The sequence below is a fragment of the Scomber japonicus genome, chromosome 10 (genome assembly GCF_027409825.1).
Source record: "Scomber japonicus isolate fScoJap1 chromosome 10, fScoJap1.pri, whole genome shotgun sequence".
Classification (NCBI taxonomy): domain Eukaryota; kingdom Metazoa; phylum Chordata; class Actinopteri; order Scombriformes; family Scombridae; genus Scomber; species Scomber japonicus.
The window spans coordinates 17,908,505-17,935,226 of NC_070587.1; the positions used below are offsets into that span (position 1 = coordinate 17,908,505).

General features: G+C 38.5%; 1 protein-coding gene across 1 annotated transcript in view; it reads right to left on the reverse strand.

Annotated features, from left to right (window-relative positions):
* The window catches only part of LOC128367032 (CUB and sushi domain-containing protein 3-like), a 213,590-nt gene that overhangs the window by 146,910 nt on the left and 39,958 nt on the right, over positions 1 to 26,722 (reverse strand). Inside the window, exons 4-10 of the mRNA XM_053327824.1 lie at positions 24,091 to 24,285; positions 12,301 to 12,547; positions 4,912 to 5,024; positions 3,634 to 3,711; positions 2,014 to 2,101; positions 938 to 1,062; positions 327 to 448 (exon numbers count right to left, since the gene is read on the reverse strand). Of these exons, the coding sequence (XP_053183799.1) occupies positions 327 to 448; positions 938 to 1,062; positions 2,014 to 2,101; positions 3,634 to 3,711; positions 4,912 to 5,024; positions 12,301 to 12,547; positions 24,091 to 24,285 (968 nt within the window). The remainder of the gene's footprint in view (positions 1 to 326; positions 449 to 937; positions 1,063 to 2,013; positions 2,102 to 3,633; positions 3,712 to 4,911; positions 5,025 to 12,300; positions 12,548 to 24,090; positions 24,286 to 26,722) is intronic.

The following is a 26,722-nucleotide window of genomic DNA, read 5'->3' on the forward strand; positions in this document are numbered from 1 at the left end:
CACTGCATTACTTATAGCCTTCCTCAAATTGCTCAAGAAATGAAGTGATTAATCTTTAAGAATAACATATCTGCAATGCTGTGGAGAGACTGAGGGACTACATTGAGGTAGATTTTTGCTAGTGGTGATAGTGGTCTGCAAATTACTAAATTAAAAGGATACAAGGTGAAATACATGTGATAATGATACTAATGTGTTAGAGTCCAAAGAACTGTTAGAAAGAACATAACAAAAGTAGCTGTGTGTTTTCATGAGATTTGATCAAAATGTAAGAGTAATACATATTCAAAGATGCATCCATAGACCTACTTATTCTATTCCACTACCTTGTTTGGGTCACTGGCAGTGATGATCCACACGCACTGGGAGTTACTCTCATACTGTATGGGGAAGTTAGGGGATGTAAAAGTGCCTGATGGTCCCTGTAGATTTGACCCACATGTTTTCACTGCAATAGCACAGCAGAAACATAAAGACACATAAGATAAACACATTCATTTAAAAGACAGATTCAAAAATATCCTAAACCCTTAAAAAGAAAAACATGTATATACATTATAAATCATCACTACAACTACACCTAAAAGTCAGTCCAAGAAATGGTAAATTCACAATAAATATTGATGAAAAAGGTGCTCGGAAGGCAGGGTAATAACTCCTGTATTGTAATATGACAGAAAGGTAATATATTGTTTGCACAAGTAGAGAGAAGGTCTATTAGCCATATTTCCATTAATCAAATTCTAAAAGGTGCTCCAGGTATTATGAAACACAGAAAAACAGGCAGAGCATTTTGGAATGGAAAAGTAGAGTGCTGCAGCAGAGGCTTTCATACATAATTAACAGAAATGAACTTTCCTGTATCTGCATAGAGCCTATATCCAGAGGCACTGCCTTAATCAAACTGTTTTATTAGCTCTTCAGAAACCTCGCTCACCCTTGCAGACGGGTCTGTGGTCGCTCCAAGCGGCAAAGACTTCGGCTACACGCTGGCAGGTAATCACTTTGGAACCCTGCAGCACATGGTCTTCATCACAGGTAAATTGAGCAGTTGCTCCGATGCTGAGAAGATAACAAACACCATTAACACCTGGAAAAGCAATCAATTTCTCAAAAATGACTCCTGATGAAATATCACATTCATTATTTATTTCATGCCGTTCATTATGCATTTACATTGCATTGTGCATCCATATATAACATTCAGTAGATAAATTAGTCAGTTTATTCCTTAAATGTCATAATTCTCTAGACATCACAACTTACAGTATAAATGTCTGAGTTAAAAATGAGAGACAATAATTCCCTTTAAAGCATGGAGCATTTTTTTTTTTGCATATGGACTAAGAGAGCATCTAGGCTGTGTTGATACATGACATAAATATGTTGCAAATTAAAGCTAATAGAGTAAAGCAGAGGGCTATCTAGGCCACAGAGTATACATATACATAGACAAAGAAACATGCACTCAGCTGTGCAGAGACCAGAGAGTGGACTTAACTGTGAAAGGTAACTAAATCTCTGCATCCGACAGGCTCATTTTTTTTAAACTACAAAGGGTTTCTAAAGCTGTGCAGTATTCTGTACAGTGCATGAGAAAATAATCTAATAAAAGTCTGATATGTCAAAGTATATTGTCTGAAAGAGAACATTTTTTATTTTCCTCTACTGGAATAATGATATGGTTTGTGTTTGCTGAATGAGTTTTGTTCATGAAAAATGAGATACAGTAAAGTACACTGCACAATATTAACAAGAAAATTCTCCCTGACTCTGGCAAATAGATAAAACATTTGATATATAAAGTGATATAACAAAGTTTAAAAAAACAGCTGCAGGTTGCCAGAAGTAGGTAAGAAGTGGGATTATGTGCTCTCAGTCTTGTTGAATTAGTAGAATGGAACAGTGGTACTTGAAATATGCTGCAAGTCATTATACTAAAAATGCATGGAGAGCATGTTGTTCCACTCCTTAACGCTCTCCTTCACTCCAGCTGCAGCAGCGCCAACACACCTGAAGTCTGAGCCCATCCGTTTGCCATTCTCCGGCTCTCCTGGATCAGGGCAGTAATTAGACACCTGTTTGATTCCTCCTTCATTCACTAAGTGAGAAAGACAAGGACCAAGAAGACTAAGAGAGACACTTTTATTGTCAAACTTTGTACATCCAAAACCTGCTGCAGTGAAAAGCTCTTGAAAAGTAGATTACACAGCCTGCTTGAAAGTATCCTCATTATGTCTGGTGACTGAATTTGGTTCTGGGAATCACATCCTTAAACAAATTGACCCCATCTTTCAATGTCACATATTTTAAACTGTGACATTCATATTTTGTGATATAAGAGTGAGTGCCATGGGTGAAAGCAACTCTCTTACCTGAGCTAGACAAAATAGAGGGAAACATATCTGTGCCCAACAGGGATTAAGAGGATTAAACAACCTTCAACTATCAACTGCAGGTGCTACAATAATCACTCAGTGGGACTCTCCATACATAATAATGGTTTAAGTACACTAGATAAAGCTTTGTCGATAGGGTTTTTACTTTGGTAGAAAAGTAAAGCGGTGGCTTGGAAGCAGGAAAATAGTTGGGTGTTTTGTGTTCTGACTACAAAAAGCTCATCTCCCCCTCATGTTATGATCTGTGAATTAAAAACAACATGCACTGGAAATTAAATTCATGAAATATGTAGTATCATAATTATCTCTAAGGTTTGTTGTAAAATTTGCAATAAGGAATCCCTCCCACCCACCCATCCACCTTCACACACACACACACACACACACACACACACACACACACACACACACAACAGACCCTTCTGTTTGAACATGAGGAGCTCTACTGGCATGTGTTGTTCCTTGGCTTTTTGCAGGAAATTCATTAGCTTTGAAGTTAATTGTTAGGGGTTATAATACAGTTATGGGTTCAATTATATGCAACAAAATCACAAGGCATATGAAACATCTCTTCATAGTCTTTTAAATGATATACAGTATTGTCTCGTAGCTAAGATTACAACCCTCTGCATTATTCATGTCTTCATGCAATGCTGAATCTATGACACATAAGGCAATAAAGATTACAACCAGTTATCATTGAAGTGTTTAGCACACTGTGGAGTTAAAGGGAATTGTGTTCAAGATTGATGTTAATGACAGAGCTCCGCAAGCAATTAGAATGCATTCACTTCAGTCTGAAGTGTACACAAATCATCTGACAAGTGAGTGGTCAATCAACCTTGACTACGGCTGTGTGTGTAGATCACACAGTGCATGAACATAAGTCAGTCTGATGTGCTACTTAAATTATAAACAGAATGAGACAGCAGAAGTGCTGGCCGGCTGAAACTGATCAAATTTAGCATTCTACTGCAATATACATGAGTAGGCCTGATCTAGCTGAGTTCATTTCTGTCAGGACAGGGAGCCCAAGGACAGCGGGGTAAATAGGTCATCAGAAAGAAAAAGAGACTGCACTTCTGCAAAATCTAGTACTGTAGCTTAATTCCTTCACCAAATGATGCAGCAAAAAAAGAGACAAGAAAGAAACAAAGACCCAGAACGCAAGCCCTACATAAACAAAAAAATCCAAACAATGAAAATAGTTGCATAAGAAAAATAAAAGACTTACTCAAAGACAGTTTGTTAGTGTTGTCCTTTCCTGGTAATAATTTTACCCCTCTGGATTTAAGCTCTCCAGAGCTTTTCACTGGTCGAGAGCAATAGAAAGAGTTCATTAGATAAAAGAAGTTACAGTATTAGATGTGAGAAGATACAGTACAAATGTTTCTTTCTCTGGATAATACTTGGTTTTATAAAGAACATCAAAATGTAACTGCTACTGGTTTGTGTCCTTTTTCAAAGGGAAATTAGTCCAGTGGCTCTGATGCATTCATAAGAGTTGCAATAGCGATTCTATAAAATCTAAATTAGGTTTTCATGTCTGTCAGTTCGTACTGTGTTACTCAGACATATTAAACAGTGGATGTAAATTGATTGGAAGGAAAAGATTTAATGGTTGCAGTTTATATGAGGGGAATACCACATAGAATCAAAGAGCCAAAAAGGACTGCAGTTCTAAATTAGGTGAGACTAAACACAGCAGGGGCCGGATTTCAAACAAAAGCCAGGTGATGCAAGCGGCTGTCATAATTTTGAAGTATCAGCAGGCTAGCCAAAAGCGACGAATGATGTATCAAGCAAAATAGGGTCATCTGAGTCTGAAAACACTGGGCCTGTCTCTGAACTATGTGGTGAGTCAACTTGTTAATTCAAGCTGCTACAAACACAATTAGGTATATCCCTAAGGTGAACAGGTGAGGATTTTAATATTAAAAACCTCCCAGTACCTATCTTTGCTTAACAAATATCTGCCTTTACATAATAAATAACAAACAAATGTAACAATTGCTTGATCACTGCACAGCTATGTGCTGCAACAGTGACTGATATGTCTTCTTTACAATGAGTTGCCCCACATGCATGTAACTGAAAGTTTTGATGGAGCTATTCATGGTGAAGTTGCAGGTTTCTTATCTGGCTTGGGGCCAGGCTTTAAAGCTCTATGGTATAGACTATATGCAGCACATACACTGACTTTAAAGTCATACCAGAGAACAATGTCAGGGTAATGGATTATTGAGCTGCCTGAGCTGAGTTTTATAAGGGGCAAGTATACACTGTATGTATCGCTCAAATATTTGATTAACAAAGCCCTTTGAAGTCAATGGTTTGGAGCAGAAAAAACCTCCATGCGCTATACAGAGAGGGTATTAATCAAACTGTTTAATATTCAGTTAACAAAGATCAAAAACATGTTTTGTAATTACAGTGTGTTTTTCCTACGATGATCCCTTTTCATTCAAGTAGGGGCCCCTTTATTACAATTTGCAAATGAATCATGCCTTACCTTGATACTGAGCCCTGAAGCCTTTGTGGCGGTGGTTGCTCTCTGTCACAAAATGCAGCCGTAGCCAGTTTTTGTTGCTGATGATGGGTGCTGGAATATTCATTCCAGTTAGCCTAAATGTGAAGAACCACACGAAAGAAAACACATGTCATCTGTTTTCACTTTAATTAAAGCAGTGGTTCTCACAGTAAGGTCCGGGGACCCCCAGGGTTGCTTGAGGGTGTTCCAGGAGGTCCCCACCAAGAAAGGGAATAATTTATTTTCACCATAATTCAATATAAGCAACTCAATGATAGAATTTATGACTATTTTGGGTCATTGAATTCAGACACTTTCTGTAAAAAAACATCCAAAAGCACAAATCTTATCAGATGGGGGAACCTAGGACAAACTCTTAGCAAGTGGGGGTCATGGTGTCAGTTCAGGGATCCTTGATGTGAATTTTTTTTTTTTTTTTTTAAGTCTGAGAACCACTGAATTAAACTATATGGTTCTCTGGTCACTGGCATCTTTGTGTTGCCACAATGACCCAAAATGGGGAAAAAGATTACTGAGTATAAATAAAACCAAAGAAAAAGAAAACCTTGAGGAAAAATATCAAAATTCTAAGAGGCAGAGAGGAGCAAATACAGCAGCTAGAGAGATAGACTCAATACAGAATGCATTCCTCCATTTCTACAGGGTGTGCCATGTCTGGAAAGAAAATGAGGCCCTTAAAATGAAAACAATCATGTCCCTCAAACCCTGGAAAAAAAACTATCATACTTTGCCTCTGCAGGTACTTGTGTGTAAGTGTGTATGTGTGTGTGTGTTTCTGCTTGCATATGTAAAAATATGCAGATGTGCATTCATATGTGCCTCAAAGTCTCCGTGTTCTGACTACATCTGTCTTTCTGTCTGTATCTGTGTTTCAGATCATGCATTTTATTCAGCGTGTGGCCGCAGCATCAGGGACGCTCTATAATGGTGGAGATTTAAAGCTGCCCGGGGCCTTCTCATTTGTCTGGCTAACCAGCTCTGGCTTTTTTTCTATTGCCTTGCAATTCCTGCACCGCGCCCTGTCCACAGTCAATAGTGCACAATGCCATTCTAGCTATTAAACAGAGGCTTGGGACAGGCTGAAAAAAGAGTATGGTGCAGTTGAGCCCTGTGCTCCCAAATTGGCTTAGTGGTTAAAAAAAAAACCCTGTGTCATTGATAAAATGTTAATGACGCCAATATACAATCAAAATGAAGAAGAGCAGCTTTCAGGTAGCTGAACTATTTTGAATAAACTGCCTCAATGTTTCTTCATGTAGTGCAAGTTGAAAATTATCAGAAGATTTCTCCTAGGAGTCTAAAAGAAAATGGATAGCGACAATAAAACTGTACTCATCCAGAAGTTGCACGGATCCTCCAGGCAGCGCAGGAGTGATGTTACAAATTTAAGACCAGCGGAGGGGAATATACTGTTGTCACAAGTGCAAAGTATGGCAGAGGAAGTGAAAGATGATCTGCCATCAATAGTAAATAAAGGTCTAATTGAACTTTACAGAGGACTTACTGTGATGGGTTTATTTGTTTCAATGTGCAGTAACCCATTCTATTCATTTATATGATAACACTGGGCAAATACCTCCCCGGTACACATAACAATATATATATATATATATATATAGCAACAAGCGTAACAGCACAATGTGGGAACAGTGTGACGAACTATGAAACTACTGCAATGTCAGGGTTTGATTCTCAGCTGCTGTGCTCCCAGTAAGGACAGATAAATACAAATCTGCTCACAAGCTGGAAGATGGTGAGAGAAGGGAGACTTGATTTGATATGACCTGAAGAATTGATGACTCGTGTGCCAAAATGATCTCATGCTTTGTTGTGGTGATATTAAATGTCTGAGCACTAAGGTGATAAGGTGTGTTACATCAGGGAATATGTGCTATTACTGATAACAGAAAATGACCTGGGTTATATAATTTTTTTGGTATCATTTTCTTTCTCAAGTTGTCCTTGAATGTGCAGATTGTGATCTAATTTTGAGCAGTAGCCAAATGATTGCACAAAATAATTCAGGGCTAATTCTATGCGTGTTACTTGTTCTTGTCAATGTAACTGTCGTGAAAATATATAAATAACTTCCAGAAAGTGGGCTGCCCAGTCTCCTTAAAAAAGATAAGAACAAGTGAGTGCTGTCTACTGTTTCTTATTGTATCTCCTTCAGTGCATATTGAGTGATAAAAGATGAGAAAGTCCAATTGGAAAAACAGATCCCTCACATAATGCACTGCTTTTCTGTCTCTGCAGAGTCACTCAGGCTGTCTATTTGTTCCGTCATAGATATGCAATATGGCTTTCCGGAGATTACTTCTTGGCATGAACGCAATGTTTTTATGCGCTTGATTCATATCAACCATTTGAGATGTCTCATGGACTAATGGTGGATTCTGACGTAAGTTTGCTAGGCACATTAGAGATTTCCTGTATAGTTCTTTGAGTAAAATGTGCCTGATTTGATAGGATGAGGGGTTGAAGGGAGCATGGCAATCTCATCAAAATACCAACGTAATGAGTCCCAGTGTGCAGGTACTGTGGCAAAACGTGGCCTCAAGGCCAGAGCGATAAGTTGAAATCTCTGCTGTCTCTACTACAGAGAGACAGGTTATATGTACAGTAGGTGCACCCCCAGATAATGAGCGATCAATTCAAATTTGTCAGAAAAGATAGCAACGGCTGATTTGGTATTTTCCTCCCTCACATATTCTATAAATCTGACAAGAGAGAGTAATTGTCTTAAAAAATATTTTATTCCATTGATCTCGATCTCTCCTCAAGTAACTCCCTGGAGGGGTACTTATACAGATGGGGCTTTCTGCCAGTAAATGGACTTCTGAGAAGCAGTGAGCCAGTTGCTGTATACCCAATAGTTTCTTGTATTAATTGCCCTGGTGGAATACCTGGGTCAATTGTCAATTTACATTCCTTCAAAGAAACATTGCATTCTTCTCTAATCAGAGTTGAGGATAGCTTTTGGAGACATTTTGATATTTATAGGTTATATTTTGCAGGTGAAGATCAATAATAAATCCCAGAAAGAACAAATTGAATCTAATACACATGGTCATTTAACCTAAGTTGGTAATCTATCTGCAGGGCATCTCTTGTTCTCAACCTGCTCTGAATATTGTAATCTTCCTCTGAAAACCATTTAGCCACTCTGTTGGAACAGGATTGTTCATATTCAGTCAAGCAAGCAAAATAATGCCAGATCGCATGGTGAAGGAGGACTAATCTAAACTCACAGCATTCTCAGAATGCTAAGTACATCCAGAAGTGTTTACAGTAGATAATTAGAAAAATTTACAAACCAGATAATAGAGATGGAAATATCGAGAAAGCGTGAAGTGTGAAAAAATAAGACAGGATAGATTTTTTATCAAATTTCATGGAATAAAAGCAAGAAACTGTATCTAATATGTGAGAGGCCTTTCAGGCTTTATGTTATGTCCATATCTGAAATAATGAGTGACGTGTAATCTACAGCGTGTTGTTTTTGCCCTTTGTGAACAGGGCTGTACAGTCATATTAAAGGTCAGAAGAATAACAAAGAACTGCTTACTTTGGTCTTGCCAGACTCTTTTTGTCAAGAGAAACTGAGATTTTTTATTTTATTCTTTGTCTATTTTCACCAATGATTGATGTGAAGCCTCACATCAACCTTCCCCAGCATGACGATGATGGAATCAATAGACTCATTTGCAGAGATCAGATAGAAATCTTCAATTGATAAAAAGCTAAAAGCTGCTAAGAGGTGTCAGCAAAACATATTTCTTGCCCTGTAGTCCTACGTTTTGTGGACTTTAAGCTATCAGGTATTTGTTTCAATCATTAAAAATCCTATCAGCATCCACTTTCAGGTAATTGGCTGGCAAAGTACAACATATTACTTATTGTTCCATTTTACAAGCATCACATGAATCAGATTTAATTAAATATTTATACAACTTCAGTAATACATTTATGTGTTGATCTCTATTGCTTGTGAATTACTCAACGCGATTCTTGTTTTGCAGCACTGAATTTAATTGCTCTGTTAGGGATCAAGGTTTCTTAATTTGCATTTTTAATTTCATATATCACTTAAAACAATCTTTGACACCATAGTTTGAGAAAGGATAACAAGTAAAATTGGATCATACTTTATGTCTATGTGCCTGAAAAAAAACTCATCTTAGCTTCATGCTAAGAGATGTTAAATCTAACTGACTTTAAGGTTCTCAGGCTGTCAATCATCATTAAGTAGCTCTAAACCTCAAGGCTAAATTGACAGTTTGCTTGTCTCTGCCTGCAGCTGGTGTTATATGTTAGGACACTGGAAAGTTTAGCTGTCCAACGGCCTTGTACATATTCTGAGAAACTCGTAAAAGAAAAGAGAGGAGCAAGAGCAATGAATGTTATAGACATGGGAGAATAGCTCGCCCTGAATCGTGTTTGTTTGCTTGTCCGTATGTTTACCTGGATGGGTTGAATCCATCTCTCTAAAAATTCTGGCCCCCGCTGAACTCAAGCTCACAGGTTCCCACCTGGATTGTAGTGCTTAAAATGAGAACTCTGCCTGACAGCTTCTGGCATTTGGCGGTATCCAATAGCATCTTCTTGGAGTTTCAAAGCATCCAAGTGATGCTTGATGACAGCTTACCACACAATTTAACTTTCACAAATAAATGCACTGCTTTCACCTGATAAATAAATACAGCAGGAGTCAAAATTTCCAAAAAGAAAGAAAATCTAGCTGAAGATTTTTAGTTCAAATCTTTAACACTTAAGGTTCATGACTATGTGGACTTCATAACAAACAAACTAATGGGCAATTCTGAACACTGACATACCCCATGCTGTTGAAAAGTGAATACAAAGGTATTTTTCAGATTCACCTGATGGCTGGGATGTTTAGATAAGATAATGGACAGAAACAATGCCATGGATCTGTTTGGGATGGACATAATAAAGTATTCTCTGAATGGATACAATATGTAATGCATATAAGATGGAGATCATTTTCCAGTGACTCAACATTTGTGCTTCTATTGCATTTCCTACCTCACAGTAATGACTTATTTTAATTGAATGTAAATAATTTCTGATTTTTATCTGTAATTCAAACATTTGATTTAAATGTTCTTTTTAAACTATTCACAGATTTAATATTAATGAGTACAATCATTTATAAAACATCAACTAATGATCAGTGTTAAAAAGAAATACATCATTTGTTAGTTACATTTATAAATGATCATAAATATTTTTGAAACTTTGTATCATTTGATTTTCATTCCTTGCTTTCATGATATGTGAATGTGAGAAGTTGGGTGCAGAAGTCCATTAGTTTGCTTTCTTCTAATAAAACTGCAACACATCAATCAGTAAAATCTTTACTTTGTACAACATCCACTGTAGTCATTATTAAAAACTTCTACTTCAGTCTATCGAAATGTTTTGTGATCAGAGGTAGATGAAAATAAATAGCAACAAAATGTATGGGAATTATTTTTCTTTAATCTTAAAAATAAGATGATAAGAAGATCAACAAAACATTTGCCACTGGGGCTCTGAGGCATTCAAATTGAGAGACATTTCAGTCAATAAGGAGTTAATTAGGGAGTTTTTAAAGCTAAGAGAAGGAGCTTACCTGACGATCTGTCAAAACACATCAGTGTCATCCCATATCAGCTCCCTGTCACACTCTCTTTAGCTACGTCAACATACAGTACTTAGCAGTCATGGCCTCACTCAGCACCTCTCGTTTTGAATCCCTCCTTCTCTCACTGACACACTGTCTGCCTCTCCTTCTCTCTCTCTCTCTCTCTCTCTCTCTCTCTCTCTCTCTCTCTCTCTCTCTCAGACTCCACATGACAACTCTAAGGGACAACAAGGCTTGTAGCTCGATGATTGATTAGAGATTCTTTCAGTTAATTATAATTAATACCCAGCAGGACCACATAAACCTGGCGGATGCTCCCATTCACACATGACGCAGAGGAGATGGAGAAACCATAGCCTTAAGGTTGGGGGTCAAATCCATTTCGGGAGTGACTTCTACATCAAGCCTAAACAGAAAGTCATAAACCAAAGTGTCCAATGGTTGTGTGTGTTTGTTTTTTAAACAAAACTATGTTGAAGCTATCTAATCCATGTGCACTACAATTTTAACAGCCCAAAAGATAATCATGTGCCTTCTCCATGAAATAACCAGAACCACAGGGCACATTTAAAAGACTGTTTTCTGCACACATTTGCCCACGAAAAATTCATTAGAGGTACATTTGCATGCCAGTTAGTACATTCTCTCTTTGGCTTCTCTTTTCCTTTAGCTTCTAGTACATGCAGCTAATTCTAATTTGCAGCTCCCAATGTATAAAATATTACACAGGCATGTTCAACCCTGTGTACCCGAACCTTTATTCCTTTGCAAGCTCTAAGATCTCAGTAGGCAGGCCTTCTCGTTATACCAAGAACTAAGACAAAATCCTCAGGCAATACAGTCTTGTCTTCCCAAGCCCCTTCTTTGGAGAAAACTCACAACTGCCGATACAGTAGCCGACTCTCTTGTGATCTCTAAATCTAGACTCTAGAATTTATTTATTCTCTCTGTGTTGTGAGTATCCATGACACAATTCTGTGATTAGTTATATTATTGGGAATAATCTAGTCTGCTCGTTTGATTATAATTTCAGTGTTGTATTTTGTTCTGCAAACTATTACAGTTTCTTTATTCATTTTTGGTAACTTCTCTTTTCTAACCCATAATTTCTACTACACTACCATCCATCCATTTTTTCTTAAACGATTTTACAGTTTGTACAGGTTTTTTTTTTCTTGTATTCTGCGAGATCTTGGGCTGGGTTGTAAAACTGTTGCAGCTGTAAATATTGAGCAACACAAATAACTTGATTACTTCCATAAACTCACGTAATAAACATCAAACTCACTTCCCCATGTCAATTAAAACTAATTTCATGCTTTCAAATCCCTTTAATTGTGATAAGTCTGGGGATTTCACAACTTACTTTCCAGCCTACATTCTGTTTGGCAGCACTGTTTTCTAACAGAATATAGGCCATGCTATAAAAGTTTCACTGTACTGTAGCACAAAAAAACATGCGGTGGACAAAATCAGTCACCGCATCATATATGAGTCATAAACACTTGTGGTAACTAAATCTTCTTCTTTGCTATTACCACCCCATCTCACATCAATCACAAACACCCAGCAACACTATACAACACACACACAAAAATACACACTTTCTGTAAGAGTGAAACAATTAAGAACTGAGTGCTCTTATCATTAAATTTAAGCACCCCCCCTCCAGCCTTATTTTTCCTCACAACTAGACTTACCAGATGGTTGGCGGTTCAGATCCCTCTACTTCCAGATAATCCGACTTCTCCTCCATCTGGAACTCGGTGAACACCAGAGAGATGGTGTCCCCTGGATCAGCGAGGATGGTCCATTTACACTCCCCACTGCTGCCCAGACCGCCAGCACCTCCACCTCCACCGGTGCCAGGGGAGTCACCGCTGGGGATATCAAAGCTGGAGATGAGCCCGCTGGAGCCCCTCAGAGTGCCACCGCATGTGTCCTCCGCTGTCAGTCACCAAAAGAGAAAAGCAGGATGGGGAAGGGTGAGGTGAGAGCATACTCTGGGTTATTTCAAAGCTGTTACACAAAAGTTCAACATGGGGGGAAAAAAGTGACTGCAGGCATAAAACATCTGTACCTGTCCCTTTAGATAAATGCAACCCAGGAAAAAGACTGATGCTGTAGTTGCAGGGTGTGATGCTAGAGCTGCACAGGCCATTTAAACACATAATTGTATCTGTTTTTCACACACAGTCACAGGTTGTCAAGTCCAGCTACAGTTAATTCCAGTGCAATTATAGAATTGCTAACTATCATAAAAGAATGATTAAAAGGATGCTTATGTTTTCCTCACAGGGGCGAAAAACATTGACACATTCAGACAAGTTACAATGGCCAGAACTATTTACCAATTAATTGTGTGCTAATTCTGTCACAGTTTCCTTCCGTGCAATTTTCATGTCGGAGGAAAAGTCCTAACTCTCTCTTTTGTGTGTGTGTGTGTGTGTGTGTCCCCACCCTCGCCTCCATCTTTTCTCTTCCCTCCATCCAAGAGCCAGTAATTCATCATTGTGTTCACGGAGCCCCCTCATGTTTCAGAAAACAAACAAATGGTGATAAACAGGGCTTATAATGCTGTGAAATTGTATATTTTTCCCCAATGTGAGGAACACAGCGCGTCAGTTGAATGTTAATGCACTCTACCATAACAGTGGCTTGCTCTCTTTCACTCCACATCCCTTTTCACTCTTTTCTCTCTCTTCACCCCTTCCCCCCTTTCTCATATCTCTCCATCTCTCTCCATTCCTCTCCTCCGAACCCCTCTCAGATCTTTCTACTATTATTCGCCACCCTCCTCTCTATCCTTGTATCCGTTTTTTTCTCCCCATAGAATTCTAATGATGGCAGGGCTTTCACAGTTTTCACATCATTTAAGACTAATATGTGACACTCAGCTGTGCCAGCTGAAACCTTTGATGGCTCAGCGCTCCACTCAAGGCTGTCAGAGCTGCCAGCTTTGGAACATTCCTGTATGCTGCATTACACGATTGGTCAAGGAACAAGGAAGCGGATGTATGAAATTCAAAAGAAGATAAAGAAAAAAGGGGAGAAGACGGGAGAGGAGAGGCTGCTAGTTAGACTGATCCATGTCCTTTGACACATTTAGCGGAAGCATAGCAACAGATCAAAGTCTTTATAGGAAGGGCAGAGATGGCAAATTGATACAGTGTGAGACATCAATGATACCCACACATATATGATTCATATCAAGGGCATACTCTCACTTGAAGGCTACATCGATGGCAAGCTTTCATTTGTCGAATGCCCCCAGCTTTGTCACAACAAAAACATGTGAAGTCACGGTTTGTTTCTGGTGTAAATCATCATTTCCTCCATCTCATAAATCTCATCCTGAGTGACAAATAGTATCCTCTCAATATGCATAAGATGGCATTCCAAAAAGTGTGTCAGCAGATTTGTGAGAGTAATTCGCTACAGGATAAAAATTAAACTAAAATTAAAGTGCTGAAGAGTCTGACCAAAGGAGCCATATCACTTTTTAACCTTGATGAGAGACAGGAGGGCAGTGTAAATTGTCCTTGGGGCCATCGAGGAAAAGGGAGATAGACACAAGTGGTGGAGAATTGTTAGACAATGAGAGCGGGACAAGTGTAAAAGAGATGATGAGAAAAGACAAAATGATAAGTAGAAAGGAATGACATGAGTGGTGAGCAAAGGGGTACAAAGAGAATGAGACAAAGAGAGATGTAAGAGAGATAAAAGAGAAGGGAGTAGAAAAGAACAAATCAAATGTCAAATTCTGCAGGAGGGCCTCAACATCAACACCAGTCCAGTGTCTACCTACCTATCTACAGAATCACCTCATACAACTCAGTCAAAAGTCTATGATCTACCTTATTTTCAGTTTTCCTAAAATGGCATATGTTATCCCTCTCCTATAGTCAGTCATGATACCATCATAATACCAAAACTATAACTACACAAATTATACATATCCTGAAACAGAAATACAGCTTGCATTAACCTCTGTTGATTGTCACGACTATGAATTACGTGTGTGTGTACGTGTGTGTGTGTGTGTGTGTGTGTGTGTGTGTGTGTGTGTGTGTGTGTGTGTGTGTGTGTGTGTGTTTTAAAGCATTTGTTATTTCATGAAATTATTTAAAATAGTAATAAATGAGTAATTAAATATTGGTTGTTGTTACAGCATACTTCCCTCCTTCCATTGGTTATCACTGTAGTGGTTTTTTGACAAAGGCAAACAAAAATGTCTGTCTGTCAAAGTGGATTTGGCCCTAAAAATAAAAATATTTTGGGTAAATCATTATTTTTTTTACAAAGGTGCTGGTAAAAATGTTTACTTAATCAGTTGGGATTTGACAGTCAGAAGCAGCAGAGTGACACACAACAACCATCTCTGTCACCATCACACAACAAATCAGAATGAAGCTGTTTTCATAATATATATATATATATATATATATATATATATATATATATATATATATTCGATATATAATTCAACACTGTGTGAAGATTTTCACATTATTTGAAAAATTAAGATCATGTTGTTTAAAAAATATTTTGGCTGACACAAAGGATTATTAAATATTCATACTGACAAACTCAAAACAACTGTTGCCAGTTTATTAGATACAATAATAACCAATAATGTCTAATGCAACAGCTCTACAATAAACCCTAAGACATGAAACTGGAAATTACAGGCTTAATGAAGGTAGGATTTAATTTAGAGTTGTTGACTGCATTTGTTTTAGTAAGGTGTATCTAAAAAACTGGTACCTGTTTGGTAGTAAAATTACTTTTTACTAGCTGTGATTCAATTCCTTTATTACACACAAAAACTAATCAAACATGTTTATATAAAACTGCTCATTACACAGTATTAGTTAACTGTATTTGATGCCATGAGATATATAAATGCCGGAAATAAGTGTTTTTAAACACATACTGTATGAGACCGCTCGTGACCAGCGCTATTTTCTTATTCAATTTCCCAAAGCACTTCTGAATTTACTAATGTTGTGGTTGCCTTCCTGGCAACAATACACAGCACAAAACAAGACTTGTAACTTTACAGTCATTGATTTGGATGATACTGTATGTTCCAGCTCCATTTTTAAATGAAATCTCAAGTGTTTCATTTTACACAAAAACTGAGCAGCAATGCATTAAATGTTTTATTGAAGAATCCACCTGTCTCAGACAGTGATTTATTTAATCCAGCTAGGTATTTTCAAGCTAAAATTGGTCTGGTCAAAACCTGCCAGGGCTGCTTGGGATAGTGAAGCTGCAGTGAAGAAAGAACATGATCGTTTTCAAAACCTTAATTACTTAATCTACAACTGGATTATCATCTAAACACAGTCCAACACTTCCACACTGGTAAAGAACGCTGCTACAATTCAGACTGATTTTAAAAGTCGACAATTTGTTTCAAAGAGAAGTCTGAGGCTGCTTCTTCACTAACTAAAACGTCTTTTAGAAAGTGTGTCGGCTATGATGAGGTATTTTCAAAATCTCTGGTGAGAATCATAATACTCTAACAGAGTTTCACCAACATGAAATAGTGAATAAATGAATCATTTCAGACATTTTAAATAAAATATATCATGAAAACATAGTCAATGTGACCACCGGTAACCAGGGTTAGGGTTAGGAGGGAGGGGTATGAAGCTGCTTTGACTGATGACTGCAACTTTAATGATAAATTAGTGGGCTGAAAATTATTAGCAGCCACATACAGAGTGTGAGAGTCTGAGAAGGTTATTTAATGATATGTTAGCCTGAACATAAACATAAAACCACAAACTAAACTCAGTTTTAATAAATTTATGTGGCCAGCATTTTATAAACTCACTCCAAACACTGTGACATTGATTTCCTACACAGTGCCACCACAAATAACTAATTGTGAAACCCAGCAGAGTTGACTATAGGTATTTATGATGCATTATGTCACATATTGTCATCACCATGAGTATTCCATCTTATGGATGCGACTGCACTTTATTGATCCCTGCAAGGACTTTGGGCATTTTCACTCACTCACACACACACACACACACACACACACACACACACACACACACACACACACACACACACACACACACACACACACACACACACACACACACACACACACACAGACAACCTAAAATTTTGCAAATTTATTTAATTCAATTTAAGGTCTGGCAGAAAAAGTGGACAGTAAATGGATTACAATTGAAAGCAACATAGTTTTCAACAGCTGGCAGTGAATACTAGAAAATTCATTATAACTAAATAAGCATATTATGCAAGTTCAATTTGCAATAGTGAGGAGAAAAATGTAGTGTAAAAGTGCATTTGCCTTTTAACTTAAGTGCCAATTTTCTTTCAGTGCGCACTGGACATGTTGGAAGTGGTATCTGAACTGCATATTTACTAAGACTGTCCACATTTTCATATTGTTATATTGGAAGTTATGTATCTAGCATAATTATCCAGGAATCTGCAGGGCATCTGCTAGGGCCTAGGGGCATCATATAATGAAACTTGATACATACATCAATCATAAATCAACACACAGCAGAAAGATTTAGCGCTGTAGATAAGACTAAATTAAGGTAGGCCTTGAGGTGCATGCAGATAGAGAAAAGAAACCTCAGGCTGTCATGCAGTGCTGTTTATGTTAGGCTTCAACTGGAAGGCACAGAGCACATACCGTTGCCACCGTGGCAAATGATGCCACTGACATTATCATAGAAAAATAAAGCAAAATACAGACACACAGGCTCCAACAAACTGTAAACAAAAATGAAAGCTCTTTTTTGTTCTTCAGATCTTTGTACACCGGAACAGAATTCAGGAAGAAATATTAAAAAAAAAATCTCCTTTAGGGTTTTCTCTGAAGTGGTTTCCATGATAACATTAATAGTCTGATCATAGTTGAACATCATTAAACTGAGGTGGTAGCAGCAAGAAGCCATGTGTAAATGTGTGAGTGACAGGTACAAAAATACTGTTGTATATAGACTGAAAATGGTGGATGAAGCTGTGGTAACTGCCTGCTGTTGTCTGCACTTTAAAGAGTAGTAAAAAGTAAAAATGTAAAGTAAAAAAGCTGCAAGGGACTCTCTGGTTGTGCTATGGATTAATCACCAATATTTCAGCAGAGGGCTTCCTCGAAGGCAAAGGAGAGGTTTCTAGAATCACATTTAATTATAGTAACCTCACTTATTACTCATTAATGTGTCTGGAGTTGTAGCAAATTAAATCACATGAGAAAATGAGGTAGATGCTTGGGAGTCATTCATTATCATACAGACATCGCGATACACGTTTCTTAACAGTTTCCTTTCGAAGCATCCATGCATGATACTGTAAATCATGAACTGGCAAACTGCTGTGTGAGGCTCAAAAAATGTTTCACAGCTTGGGAATTTTAAATGGCTTCAGCAGGATAATACCTTACAGGTTCCATATATTCAAGCAAATGCTGCACAATGTTTCACGAGGATGCATGGCAGCATTTGAGGCACAGTTTGCCAACAAGGTTTAGTGACATAAAAGAGGCACTGAATGCTGGGCAATGTGTTCCTTAGCAAATCATTAGAGCATGCTCTGGATTTAAAGATGACGAAGGATCTGTCTCTTTTAAAAACGGTGGTAGCGTAGAAAAAAAGATGGTGGTGAGGATTAGGACTGCTTTAGCTGAGCTCATTTACATCCCGAGCATCAGCAATCTAATGCTACTTGAGGAGGGATTAAGCCTCTCTCCCCCTGACTTTGATCAGATATACAACACTTGTCTTTCTACTTAGAAATATTCACCCCCAAGGATAGAAGAGAATGAACTTATGTATAATTTTCCACAGTACCTCAGGTTTTTCCTTTGTAATAATCCTCGTGTTAATGCATAGGCAGTGACTATGTCTACAGTAAGTCCCTCATTTGCTCAGCTGCAAGTCATGTTAAACATTGATAGGGTGGAGGGATAGTAATGCAATCTGAAATTGGTGCAGAGATGCAATACATATTGCATCATGCATATTTCTGGAGGTCATTTCATTATAGTGACCATCTTTCCATAATTTCAGGTTTTAAATGAATTATCAGTAGAGGTTGATTTAGTGAGCAATATGGCACCAGAGCACCAATCATAATGCTACACAAGAGTAAGGGATTTGGCCATTTTAGTTTTTTATAACATGTAATAATCCTCACATCACCATATGAGTCTTCTGAAATCAATGAATATTGAATGTGGGGGCCCACATTGGAGATGTAATTCTTCATCCAAAAGCTATTAAAATGGTGCCTGTTTTCACACTTATGAATGTAATGTAAGGATGTATGGCAGTAGCTTGGTGAAGAGCTATTTTCATATCTGTTCTAACTGGAGAGGACAACTTTGCACTTACTTGGACAGAAAAAAACTTTTCAAAGGGCAAGTAGGAAAGTCACATTTTCATATTTTAATTCTTTATTTCTGTAGTAGAGAGCTGAAAAGGCACTGCAGAGGAAATTGTGTGTTTACTCCTGTCACTGACATGGAAATGTTTTAAAGGAGCAACGTTTTACTGTGCCCTAATTTTCTTATTCTGTTGGATAGTGGCTGGCAACAAGAATGACAGTGTATCAATAGAACAAATTCTCATGTTATCACACTGTCCCTGTTTGCTGTCTCGCTTCCTGCTTTAATGAATGTCCAGAGACTATTTAGATGGAAGGAATCGACTTGGATTCCTGGGAGGGGCAGTAGCAACTCCCGATTAGAATAGTCATTCATTCTCCATTTCACAACTTTTCCGCTTGGACATTGGATTTTTATGGCAAGCATTCTGTCTCTTTGAGTCTTAACTCATCCCCATATGTCTATCCACGTATCTCTCTCTGTCTATCTATCTGAACCTTTCAGGTTTTATTGTCACCATTTGAAGAGGCAGTGACACAGGATAAATACAGGATAAGCTGACACTAATATGGCTTTACAGTAACTATAGGTTTACTACAGACTCATTGTAGAATTACTAGAACCATTGATATAGTAGACATAAAAGCAGACATAAACCGTTCTTTTCTCAATATTAAAGATCATTTAAAAAATAATGAGAGACCAGCTAAAGAAAAAAAATACTATACAATTGATTATAATTATTAACTACTGACACTTTGACTTTATGCTCTTCCATGTTGTCCCTGCAGGGTAAATACTGCAGTGACAATTTTTAATTAAATGAAAGTTGACAGCTCTGTCCAGAAAAATATACTTATATTAAATCTGATAATACAGCTCAAACCGGGTTGAAAAGTGCTTCTTTATCCTGCTTTGAACACAGGGTTCGTATGGGAAATGGGTATTGTCTATCTCCCTGCACATTTTTCTTTTACTGTCTCTCTCCCTCTGTCTTTCTTTCAGTTGTACACACACAAATAGTTGACAAACACAGTGGACTTTGTAAGTTGGAAGAGGATGGTGAAGAGAATTGGGACAAAGATGAAAGAGAGTAAGGGAGTAACAAAAGGAGGTGACTGGTTGAGGGACTGAGGTGTTGGGAGACGATGTGGGGGTTGACGGTGGATTGTGGAGAGATTTTGTGTTGCTGTGTGTTTACTGTGAAACAATTGGTGATGAGCAGAAAGGGCAGGATCTCTGAGGAAATGAGATCAAAGGACCATCTGCCCACATACAGGAGCCGGGCCGGATTTAGAGGAGGGAGAGAGTGGCTCAAGCAGTGCCCAGGCCTGAAAAGGAGTGATGTTTCTGGCCTGTGGCAATAGAGGCTAACACCATCCTTAAATGGAAAGCAACCCTGCATCTGCAGCTTTTTGTTTCCTCCAAGCTTGCCATTTCTCAAACATATGCTGAACCGTTTTCTTTTTGCTGTGGTTTGCACTGTAGAATGAGTTGGCATGAGCAAATTTGCTCTGCTTGCTTTGGGATTGCTTAGAATTGTATATTAAGATGGGAAGGAGAGATCTTTGACTCCTTTCAGTATATCCTTGCTTCCGTTTAGATGACTTTACACAGTGTAGAACAAGGCAGCATCAATACCTACTCCTAAGATTTTCATACTGTACTTAAAAAAAAAAAGTTCGATCAATAAATCATTGTTAGGTCAGTTCTTCAAGTTTGATCAGGCTATTTCATTATATAGCAGTAAGAGAAGTCTATTCTGTTTGACTGGAAGGAAATGGTCTGTCTAGGTATGGCTTTCAATCCCTCTCCTTATGATTACGATAATGTTTATTTGTCCATGCGGTGTGTGGTGACAGTCTAAATAACAAAAGTAACTGTCATGGTTTTCCCTTGACAGTTATTTTTACATGAGAATTTATCTGAAAGACACATTTCTAATCATGTATCCATCATGACACATTTTCACACTCAGTTCTAAACCTCCAGTAAAGTAACTGGAACAATACTGATTAATTAGTTCTACATTCAGCTTTCTTTGAATCCCTACCTGCTGTGCACATACATATCAATACGTATCAGTGTGACGACAGCTCTCATCTTAACACAGCAAGGCATAAACAGCATGGTATGAAGAGCACTATAGTAGTCTGTCATTCATCAATCAGATGTCAGAAAGAAACCATAATTATATTGTAGCATCTTCTTTGCTCTCTGTGATCAAAAGAGCTTGCTGAGACAAAGTGCTTGTGTACAGCATCTTTAAGGGTTCAAGTCCTGGACAACACAGTAGAAAAGTCAGAAAATTAAATGTATTACACCTCAAACAATGCTTTTGCTTTAAGGTCATATACGGTATGTTATGTAATTATATTTTTCAGTATGAGTTTTTCACAACATTGACATGATATTGTCCTGTGGTTGATGAAAATTAAATAGTTAGAGTTCTATCGCACACAGCCCTCCCCCCCCCCCCCCCCCCCTCTTTCTGCTGGACTTTATGGGCCATACTCTCCTCCAAACATATGCATGCAATCATCTACTGAAATTGGCATGTACAGTTATGTGTTTAGAGGCCACTCCATTGACTCAGCCATTTTGATCCCAACCAGCCATGGGCCAATTTTCCGTTTATGGAAGGTTTGGTGGTGGAGAAGGCCAAATCGGAACATCACAGCTTCGTGGCTGCTGCCCTCCACCTGACTACCAGCCTACAATTACAGGCTACCATTAGGCTATCCCTTGGCTCCCTGCCTGTTCAACAAGTGTGTGGATGCGGTACTGCAGCTGCTGCATGACCAGGGCGTGGGGGCCATCTTTTACTTAGACAACCTCATTGTCATGACCAAGTCCAGAGAATGAGCCTTTCTCCACACAGCTAGGTTGCTGCTGCATCTAACGCATTTAGGTTTTGCCATCAACTGGAAAAAGAGTACCCCAACCCCCAGCCAAGAGAGCAGGTGGAGTATCTGCAGTCTTGCACCACTAGGTCAACTGGGCTCATGGCAGTATGCTAACCAGTCATTCCACTAGGGCACCTGCACGGCCAGTATTGGTGATTCGCCAGCCCACACTTGGATCACAAAAGGCACAGGAATACCGCTGGGTTGGGTGACCATAGCACAGATGTGTCCATGACATGGTGGGGGCCACCTCTCTGGGGAGTGTGATAAGCGGTGTGTGACCTTCAGGGGAAAATACATCAACCTCCTCAAACTTCAGGCCATGCTCTTAGTTCTCCAACACTTCCTGGCTCTGGTTCAGGTTGCCCACATCAACAGGTAGAATGGTGCTTTACACCTTTCCTCCTCTTTATCTGCTGGAAAGGTTAGGACAAGAGCAAATGTTGGTCATCCTGATAGCCCAGGACTGCCATTCAGTGCTGTGGTACTTAGAGATGATGTGGATGTTGACGACCCAGCCCTGGTCCATTCCCCAAGTGTGGTAGACTCTGTTCCAAAAAGTGGGCTCAATAGGCACATTACCCACATTGGACTACCCTCTCCAGGCTTCAATCCTGAGAGGGACAGAGCAGGATCCACCATTGTTGGCTTGAAAGCAAAGTGGTTGAAGGGAAAGGAGATTAGACCCCCTTTCATGTGCAGTGAGAGAAGTTCTCTACAGTATCTGGTGGAAAAAGAGCTGTCCCATGCCACTGTCAAAGTGTATGCAGCAGCAGATTTCCTCCTGTCATGAGGGCTTTGGCAACAGACCTGTCTTTGCCCACCCTCTTGTAAAACATTTTGTTACAGGGGGACATAACGGCTGGTGATGAATGTCTATGCCCCCCAGTGGGAACCGCTCAAGGTCCTGGTAAGTGATCCCTATGAGCTTCTATAGTGCTCCTCTCCTAAGGTGTTTCATTCAAGACAGTTTTGCTTTTTGCACTGATCTCAGTTAAGACAGTGAGTGAATTGTGTGCCCTGTCGTTTCACCCAAGCTGTTTGCTGCTTAGTGACCACAGTGGCGCTACTCTCAGACCGAACCCCTCCTTTGTTCCAAAGATTATAAGGAGTTTGGTTAGGTAGCGAACTATTCCTTGACAAAACTAACTGCCCCCCAGGGCAATTACTGTATGTACACTGCATTCTTCCGGGACTGGAGTGTGCAGGGTATCTGTTGTATGACCTGTGACTGCTGAGAGGTTAAGCAATGGTTTCACCGAGTAAATGTTGATGTTAAGTGGGCTGTGTTGGTCCATCTACTGCTCCACTTAAGCAGCTTGGATTATAAAGTAACAAAGGCAATTGTATGTGTGTGATCAGAGGAGGGTATTACACATTGAGTCCAGAAGAGGGCATGGCCTGCGTTTATAGAGCTACAGTTACAATATTGTAACCTTATTTTCAAGCTGCTGCTTTTCTATCTCACAGACAATGATTTTGGTGTGTGTGAGAAACCACAGATGACCAAAAACAGAGGTTGTATTTAAATATTTACTGTGTGCTTATTTAGATTAAAAATAATGCTTTAAGTCCTGCTCATGAGACCTGATGTTGGTACCCATGAAGTGAAAGAAGAGAGGTGACTGTATGCCAGTAATAGAAATAAAAAAAAGATCATAATTTGTTAAGACTGGATCAGAAAAACACATTCCCATATCTCCTATTCCATAGGAGTCTACATACAGCTCCAATGAAACTGTAAAAATGCTGCTTACTGTACAACATTAATGTATTTAAGATAGTTGTTCTACAGGAATAAATATTTAATCAACCTAAGCCACAGAGGTTCAAATCAACTTCTTCAGCATTATTAAATTGATTCCAACACCCACCATATATATATATATATATATACATATATATATATATATGATGGGTATAAGTATATATAAATATATATATCTACACACCAGCCATCACACTGTCAGTCATTAAAAAGCAATTAACTCTAAGCAATTCATGCTAATCAAATGGCAAGAGGACAAAGCAAACCAATCAATTCCTCATTTGTAATTTCTTGGAGTAACCCAGAGGTATGACGATAACATCAAATCCCTATGACACCCTACTGGCAGATATTGGTCATCCATAAGGACAAGTTGGCTCAAAACAGATATCACAGTTAATAATTATGTTCAGTGATAAAACTTCCTCACCTCTGCAGATTGGCACAGGGAAGTCCCACAGTGACACACCAGCTGAATTAGTGACACAGGTGAGGAGTGAATGTCCGTCCAGGACATAACCAGTGACGCACCGATAACGGATCTTGTCACCTACGTTGAACTGAGTTCCATTCAGTATGCCTTTTGATGGAACTCCTGGATTTCCACATGAACTGCTTCTGAGCTCTGAAAAAGGGAAGAGAATACACCAATATTAACAAGAGGTCAAAACCATATATATGGCTGAACTATGTGTTAAACACTAGAGGGTTTTTACATTAAAACGATGGATACAGGAAGTGGTGACATACAGCCAACCAATGATGTTACATTACAAGATTTAGTGATGAAGTTACAGCCTGTAACTTCATCACTCAGTCAGTCAGGGACAGACTTTCCCCTTTATAGGGCTGGCCCGCTGCAGTCCTGTTACTTAGATCCATAAGAATAAAAAATGATTAAAGCAAATTTTACAACTCAAGTTTAATTCTGGCTACATAAAGATTTCTGTTATGTTTGCCATTGTTAGAAATAAAGATTACATTGCCAACTCTGCAAAAGTCTGAATGTTATGCCATTACAATCTAGTGTAGATGCTTATGACCTTAAATGGATATAGGAAGATGATAAAATGCACTGGCTGTGCTGAAGTGAGGAACTGGTGTTATATTAATGTAATACTTTACATTAAAAGACCACTAAATAACATAAATCTATAGTTGCATCCGTAATGAGAGGCATAAAAAAGCGCATTAGCACAGCGTACAAGAAAATAAAAACCAAGGAAGAAAAAAATGATAGAAGACAAGAAAAGGGAGCTACCGCTGCAGACTATAATCATTTTGCTGTGTGCTCTGCTTTTGCTGCTTTGCTGCTTTGCTTAACAGCTAAAGTACTTTTGAAGACCACCTATTATCAGTGAGACATGTGAAAAGACCTCTGCTGATATGGATCTCTTATGTTCCATATATTATTTATTGATTTTTTTGTTGTTGCATTTTTTGTATTTTTGTACATTTATATTACCAAACAAACAACATTTTTGCGACACACCATATTACTTTGGAAAAAGGTGATATTATGGGGAGATTAAGTCATGCTGGTAATGAAGTACGTTACCAGCATGACAGGAACATTTTAAGCCATCCTAGCAGCATGGCTCTAGAGATGGCAGTGTTTGTCCAGACTGAAATACCTCAACAACTGCTGGATGGATTGCTATGAAATTTTGAAGAGCCACTGGTTCCCAGACAATGAATTCTAATGGCTTTGGTCTCATGTCCTTTACTCCTAGCAGGTTGACCACTCAGAAGGTTGACAATTTTAGTTGTTATTGAAATATATCTCCACTATTGGTTGTACTGCTATGGAATTTGGTAGAAGCATATATGGTCATAGGATGTATGGATTATTGGGTTAGAATGTGTCCAACACTTTGATGTCTGACCTGCAACACTAATTACATACCCATTAACATCAGCTGTACTTTTTTTATTCAACGCTAATTTGCTAATGTTATAGCTTTTTCATATAAACATGCAAGTTCTATCACTGTATGTTAGAATGTTGATCTTACCATTCAGTTCATACCCCCACTATTGTCCAAGTACAGCCTCACAGAGCCTGTTCTTTATCTATCTTTACTGCTGATGATCATTCAGGCAGATATTAGACATAGAGTCAGGGACTGTGAGAGAACTACAGTAACAATAAAAAGTAACAGAACTGCAAGAAATTATTATTCTAAATCCCTAGGCAGACATATTTTTGGAGAATACATATTGAAGATATTTCACAGGAAAGCAATCCCCATGAAATTACCAGCACCAATTCTATTGCACTGATGCTCTGACAGAGCTTAAACAGTGCCTTGAAATAACTTTTGATGTGATCTGGCGCTATATAAATAAAAATTGATTGATCGATTAATTGAAAATGGACATATTATGCTCATTTCTAGCTTTATATTTTTATTCTGGGTCTCCAAAATCCTTATTTATCCTCATACTGGTCCTCTACGCAGCTTCTCAGTTCAGCTTCTCACTAAAACAGGTCATTTTAGCTCCTGAATCTTTAAGGCCCCCTTCCCAGTGAGCCCACTCAGTTCTGACTGGTTAGCTTCAGGAGGGGCATAGTGAGGGGCAGCTGTATCAAAGTCAGGTTAAGTTACTACTGATGAAAACCCATCATTTTATCATCATTTTAATGAGATGTGTTAACCAAGTAACCTTGTTTATTGTCAATATTATTCAATTAAAAACTGTTCAACACAACCAAATATGGATATTTAGAGCTGTTCAGCAGATCAGTTAGAACTAATGGGAGGAATAGTACAAGCAGAAACAACCACAGTGATGATGATTTTCGATGGAGAGCTGCCAATGACCAACATACCTCCAACAGGTAAACTAATCTTTTTGCATCCTCTCCCCTGTAGTTGTATTTCTCAACCCTCTGTCATTATGATCACACAGCTCATTCTTAATTTCCTTGCTGTCATTTCTGGGGGCATTAATTAAGACATCAGCTGTTCATATCACCTGGTCACATCTAAACAATAGCATAGTGACACACCTTCATTGTTAGCGTATCATTTTGCAGCTGTCTTTTTAAATATGTTTTC